Consider the following 6,739-nt stretch of genomic DNA (forward strand, 5'->3'; position numbering starts at 1 on the left):
AGCTGGGACTACAGGCGCCCGCCACCACGCCCGGCTAATTTTTTGTATTTTTAGTAGAGACGGGGTTTCACCGTGGTCTCGATCTCCTGACCTTGTGATCCGCCCGCCTCGGCCTCCCAAAGTGCTGGGATTACGAGCGTGAGCCACCGCGACCGGCCACCAATTAGTAACTTTCTAATTAACTACATTATTCAAATATCCCTATAAAAGACCATCGTACACTAAAAAGTAAGGCATGCTATGAAAAAGATATTAAAATCAGAAAAAAAAAAAAAGCAGCTCAGAAAGAGAATGCTGACAGTAAAGGCTGTGGGGCTAACAAAAGCTTCCACATCGTGAATGAAATCGATCTGCAGCAGCCATCCCAGCACCAATGGCACACAGTCCCTGACACAGAGGAAGCAATGACTCTCGAAGGATCCCATGAATGTTTCTCCGATGGGGGTTTGGAACCCAAGGTGTGGGTCAACAGGAAACCAACACAAAGAACAGAAGGTGGCCGTACTGCACATTGTGGGGTGCCAGGTGCCTCTTACCTCACTTGATCCCCACTGCCCATCTGAGAAAGTAGAAATTGAGAGGTAATGTGAGTGCCTGAAAACAGCTGGTAGCTGAAAGTGTGCAATGAGAATTCTGATGCCCCAATCTTCCAGAGCTTTTCCATGACCACCCCAGGACCACCTCAAAGACAGTGTGGCGCTAGTGCTGGTGGCTGGGTAGATACCAGGTAGCCTACAGCCCTGAAGGTACAAAGTGTGACTCTTCAGCCTTGCAAAACTTCATAAAACATCCAATTCCTTTGCTTTAATTCACAATTTAGTCCTTTTGTGATTTGGTTAGGAGACAATCTGGTTAAGTCTGATGTAGTTCTCACAGTAAATGTAAACACTGAGACAGGAGTCTACCATTCCTTCTTGGAGTTTTCTGCAAGTCAGTTCACAGCTCACAGTACATAATCTTGCTAAATTAGTTTTTGTATATGCAAAGCCAAGATGTGAAGGTGGGCAAAACACAAACTCCCTTAAACAGGGCAAAGTGCTGCTGTCCTCCTTCCAGTCAGGCCATAAGTGAATTGACCCTTATTCTGGGTCCCACAGACTCACACACAGCACACAGGTGCAACCTCAGCAGGCCTACGAGGCCCTGCCCCTCCTTGGCCTCACTGTCTATCACTAACCTCTTCCTCATGCTGATCACACAGAACACAAGGCTGGACCCACCCTAGGGCAGTGCACTCTGGTCCATCTTCCTAGCAAGCTCATCTCAATCCCTCACTTCCTGCAGGGGACACAACAAATAACAGGGTTTATCCCTCCTCCATTCCCTTTCTTCATTTTCTACTTCCTTTATTCTGCTTCCTTTTCCTAACATGCCTAATACTTGCTTATTCATTGTCTGGTTCCTCCTTGCACAGCACATAAACTCTACCAGAACAACGACAGAGTACGTAGCTCAAAGAATGAAAGATGACTGCACGGATGCCTCCACAACGTAAGCTTCCATGAAGAGAGCTGTTAAGGTGTTTTTTGTTTTGTTCTGTTTTTCTTTAGACGGAGTCTCACTCCCAGGCTGGAGCGCAATGGCGCGACCTTGGCTCACTGCAACCTCCGCCTCCCAGGTTCTAAGCGATTCTCCTGCCTCAGCCTCCCGAGTAGCTGGGCTTACAGGTGCATGCCGCCACACGGGGCTAATTTTGTATTTTAGTAGAGACAGGGTTTCTCCACATCGGTCAGGCTGGTCTCGAACTCCCCACCTCAGGTGATCCGCCAGCCTCAGCCTCTCAAAGTGCTGGGATTACAGGTGTGAGCCACCGTGCCCGGCCGTCTCTACTAAAAATACAAAATTAGCCAGGAATGGTGGCATGTGCCTGTAATCCCAGCTACTCGGGAGGAGGCTGAGGCAGGAGAATCGCTTTGAACCTGGGAGCTGGAGGTTGCAGTGAGCCGAGATTGGGCCATCGCACTCCAGCATGGGCAAGAAGAGGGAAACTGTCCGCCCCCCCCGCCCCCCCAAAAAAAAAAGGCAAATTGCTGCCACCTCTCCAACCTCCGCAAGTCACCCTCAGTCCATAAGTCATAAAGCTCTCAAAGGAGGGCAAGCCAGTGGGGCAGAGACCTTGCCTGTTGTGTTCACCAAGATATTCCCTGATAGATGATTAACAGATCTATCTCTAATAAATGAGAAACAGATGAATGACCCAGTCCGGGAAGGAACTCAAAGATCATTCAACGTCCGTCCTCCCTTCATAAAGGGGTCTATAGCAGTTCAATGATTCAAAACTCTCCTGGGCTATATTAGGCTGTACACACCGATATTGCATATTGCTGACTTTCAACATGCATTAATAACCAGGAGGGCCTCTGCAATGCTGATGACACATGGCCACAGGTGAAAGATTGCTTTCACTCATATTGCTAGAAACAAAACCATCACACAGTTTCCCAAATGAATGGAGATGGGCGGGGGGGAAGTTCATTCCTAAAGACAGGACAGAAATCCTCATGTATTTCTTTTTTTTTTACTATTTTACTGCTGTCTGAAAACCATGACAGCTTTCTGGGATCAAAATGCAAAAACTCTGCATTAGAAAAAAAATTCAACGTTACTGCTGCCCACTGGGATGTATCAATACAAAAATAAAGCAATCTTAAAATATAGAATATTCCGGTCTTAGACCCTAACCCTATAAAACAGGGATACGAGCAGGGCACCGTGGCTCAAGCCTGTAGTCCCAGCTACTCCAGAGGCTGAGACAGGAGAATCGCTTGTGCCCATGAGTTCGAGACCAGCCTAGACAACACAGCGAGACTCCCGCCCCGCTCCCACATTTTTAAAAATAATAAATAACAATAGGGTTATAGCGATATCTACCTATAGGGCGGGTATATAAGACTTAGATAATCCGCGTAAAGCCCTTAGCTCTCAGTATTAGCTGTTACGACAGTGACTGGTCGCTGTACAAAGAACAGTTTGCAAAACCCTTTCACGCCTCTTATCGTATCTGGTTCATCTCGCAGTAACTGCAAGGTGGATAAAGCCGAACGCCGCCGAGCCCAGGAGGAAACGGGCTGCCACGCGGAGCCACAAAGCTGGTTCGCGAGGAGGCGGGACTCAAGTGCAAAGCGCTCAAGGCCCGGCTCTTTAGAGAGCCGAGCGAGGAGGCTGGAAGTCCCGGTTCCGATGTCCGAGAGCGGGCATCCGGGAAACAGCAGGAATTCCGCAAGAAGTGGGTGGAAGAGGTAGCGGGGAGAAGGGCAGGAGTGTGGAGACGGAGGCGGCGGCCGGGAGGAGGCGGGCGGCGGGAAGCTCCGGCCAGGGGCTGTCGGCCTCACGGTCCGGACCAGTTCAGGGCCGCCGCGCTCCCGCGCTCCCCCGCGGCCGGCGCAGGCGAATGGCGTCACGCGGCGTCCAGCGCACACCAGCCGCCCGGAACTGGCGGACAGCGCCTCCCCGCTCACCTGTCAGGCCGTGCCCAGGGCCCTCGCGCTGTTCTTGGCCGTCCTGCCGCCTCCTGAGCCACCACATCGCCACAGCCAGACCAGGGGCCCGGCCATCGCTCTACTACCGGCCGCCGCCAGCAGCCGGTACCGCATCCCCAGCCCCAGCCCCCTCGCGCCGCCCGAGCGCGCGCATGCGCAACGGGAGAGCGGTCCTACGGCCCCGCGAGCGCAGGGTGGCCTCGCGCGTGCGCGGCAGGGGGCCCTGTCTTGGGTGTCCACGCCGTCGCCTGACCGTTCCAGGGTTTGATCGCCAGCGCAGCTTCGCACTGCGCAGACAGCTGGGCGCTAAGGGGATACCCAGCGCCTTTAGACTTATCTTAAATCGGGCATCTGCATCAACACTTATTTCTGCGGTCTCCATGCAAAGCAGCTCCCGAAACAGAACACCCGCCCGGCCCGCCCTTCGCTGCACTAGAAAACCGCCCCGGGACGTTGTGCCTCAGTGTCGCCCTCACGGAGTTCCGTTTGTCTGCTTGGTCGGTTGTTCTCTGGAGCCCCAGGACCCAGGCCGCTTGTATGTGCCTGCGGCCGCACGGCCCCAACACGCGGACTTCGAGCGGTACCGGGAGACCGGCGCGGCCTCCTCGGAGTGGACATTGAAGCAACTGGGCCAGGCGGGGGCGCTGGGCCTGCGCATGGCGACCCGTCCACGTCTCCAGGACCTCAGCCTGAGCCTCTTCGCAGCCTCGTTTTCTGTTGACCGAGTTCTGCAAGGGGACGTAGAGGAACCACAGCGTTCTTGCACTTGAGACCGCTGTGATTTTCTGACATTTTGGAGGCAGAAATGCCTGGGAAAAGGCCCACAGATGCAACTGTCATCCGTAGTGCCGAAAGGGAACGGAAAGCGATTACCCTTGACTTCAAATTGGAAGTGTTAGGACGATTTGCAGCGGGTGAGAAGCTCAGTCAGATCGCATAGGCCTTAGATGTTGCTATCTCTAGAGTGGCGACCATCCGACATAGTAAACAAAAAAAGCGAGTTCGCAAATAGCTACTCCTTTGAGAGCCTCTCGGTTGACTCGCCATCGAAGCGCAGTGATGGAGAGTATGGAGCGGCTGCTGAGCTTGTGGGTGGAAGGCCAGAGCCAGCCAAATGCCCCCTTGAGCGCCGCCATCGTTCAGGAGAAGGCTGAGTTTGATGACTTACAGCGTGAACATGGCGAAGGCTCTCAAACGGAGAGGTTTCATCCAAGTAAAGGGTGGCTTGTGAGATTCAAGGAGCGCCGCTGTTTGCCCCGCTTCAAGATGAACAGCGCAGCTCCCAGCAATAAGGACATGTACACAGAAATGCTGAAAAGCATCATCGAAGAAGGTGAGTACACCCCCGGGTGTCTTTAACGTAGATGGGACGGGACTTGATTGGAAGAGAATGCCCGAAGGAACGTTTATTTCCGAGGAAGAGAATGCTGAGCCAGGGTTTAAGTCTTCCAAAGATCGCTTGATGCTGCTGCTTGGTGGCAGTGCAGCTGGGGACTTTAAGTTGAAGCCCTTACTGGTGTACCGCTCGGAAACCTGCAAGGCTCTGAAGGGTACTTGAAGCCCAGTTTGCCCGTGATTTGGCGCTCCAGCCGAAAGCCTTGGGTGACCTGGAGCATCTCTCATGAATGGTTCACTTACTTTTTTTGCCGTTGAAAAATACTGTGCCCAGGCCGGGCGCGGTGGCTCACGCTTGTAATCCCAGCACTTTGGGAGGCCGAGGCGGGCGGATCACGAGGTCAGGAGATCGAGACCTTAAAAAACAAAAATTAGCCGGGCTGGTGGGGGGCCATCCCACTACCGGGAGGCTGAGGCAGGAAAAGGTGAACCGGGGGACTTGCAGGACCGAGTCGGCCACTACCTCACCTGGCGACAGACAAACTCTCTCAAAAAGAAAAATACTGTGCCCAAAATAATCTCACCAACAAAGCATTGCTCATACTAGACAGTGCGTCATGCCACCCTGTAAATTGGAGCGATCTGATAACTAAGAGTAGAGTACCTTCAGGCCGGGCGCGGTGGCTCACGCCTATAATCCCAGCACTTGGGGAGGCCGAGGCGGGCGGATCACCTGAGGTCAGGAGTTCGATACCAGCCTCAACATGGAGAAACCCCGTCTCTACTAAAAATACAAAATTAGCCGGGCGTGGTGGTGCAGGCCTGTAATCACAGCTACTCGGGATGCTGAGGCAGGAGAATTGCTTGAACCTGGGAGGCATAGGTTGTGGTGAGCTGAGATCGCCCCATTGCATCCATCCTGGACAACAAGAGTGAAACTCCGTCTCAAAAAAAAAAAAAAGAGTACAAGAACAAGAGTAGAATACCTTCATGACAGTAGAACTGACTCAATCCAGCTCATGTGTCAAGGTGTAGCCTCTACCTTCAAAGCTCATTATCTGAGAGGGACTTTTGAGCACATCCTAGAAGCAACAGATGGTGAGGATACAGCTATGATCAGGGAATTTTGGAGAAACTACAGCATCATAGATGCTGTGGACATGGCCATCGCATGGGAGGAGCTCAAACCAGCGCTAATGAACAGAGTGTGGAAGAAGATTTGGCCTGAGTGTGTTCAGGCCCAGCGTTTTTCCCAGGCAGATAACATTGCACAGCTTCAAAAAAACATTGTGACCCTTGCCAGAAATGTGGCCTTTGAAGAGGTTGCTGAGGCTGCTGTGGACCAGTTGCTGCAGTCCCATGAAGAAGATCTTTCAAATGAGGAACTGATGCGGCTGGAACAGGAGCCGGCAGTGGGGGAGGAGGAGAGGGAAGATGGTCCCTGGGCGCTGTGGCAGCTAACCACAGGAAGGCTGCAGGCAGCCCTCTCACATTCTGAGGCTGGCTTGCAGGTCCTTGCTAGTAACAGCCGTAGTGATGACTGGAGACTGGGACGTTCCAGAGCAATCAATGACGCAATAAACTGCTACCAGGAGCTGTACAATGAGAAAAAGCGCCACTCAAAACAACTGTCTTAGGTCATTTTTCAATGTGTGTAACCAAAAGTTAATCAGAATAAAGAAGAAGCACCATGATGACCTCAACAGTGGAGGCCCAGCCAGGCCTCCCTGCTCTGTGGTGTTTCACATCCCTGGAAACCTTGCTGTTGGTATTTCCATTTTGATACTTGAGAGCATCAAATTTTGTCATTAAAATGTTATTTAGATATATGCTTTTATTTTGTCATTAAAAATTTATTTACATATATGCTTTTAAAAGCTCATATATGGCCAGGCGCGGTGGCTCACGCCTGTAATCCCAGTACT

At 52.1% G+C, this 6,739-nt stretch overlaps 1 protein-coding gene and 1 pseudogene across 1 annotated transcript; one reads left to right on the plus strand and one right to left on the minus strand.

Annotated features, from left to right (window-relative positions):
* LOC116470297 (AFG3-like protein 1) overlaps positions 1 to 3,371 on the minus strand; it is a 28,456-nt pseudogene extending 25,085 nt beyond the window's left edge.
* Positions 3,372 to 4,284: 913 nt separating this feature from the next.
* Positions 4,285 to 4,904, plus strand: CENPBD1 (Putative CENPB DNA-binding domain-containing protein 1). Its single transcript, XM_032156093.2, is given in 2 exon segments — positions 4,285 to 4,468; positions 4,471 to 4,904. Coding segments are annotated over 2 exon segments (552 nt in total). The 3' UTR covers positions 4,839 to 4,904.
* The last annotated feature ends 1,835 nt before the right edge of the window (positions 4,905 to 6,739 follow it).

This window comes from Hylobates moloch, unplaced genomic scaffold, assembly GCF_009828535.3.
Source record: "Hylobates moloch isolate HMO894 unplaced genomic scaffold, HMol_V3 SCAFFOLD_6, whole genome shotgun sequence".
NCBI classification, from domain to species: domain Eukaryota; kingdom Metazoa; phylum Chordata; class Mammalia; order Primates; family Hylobatidae; genus Hylobates; species Hylobates moloch.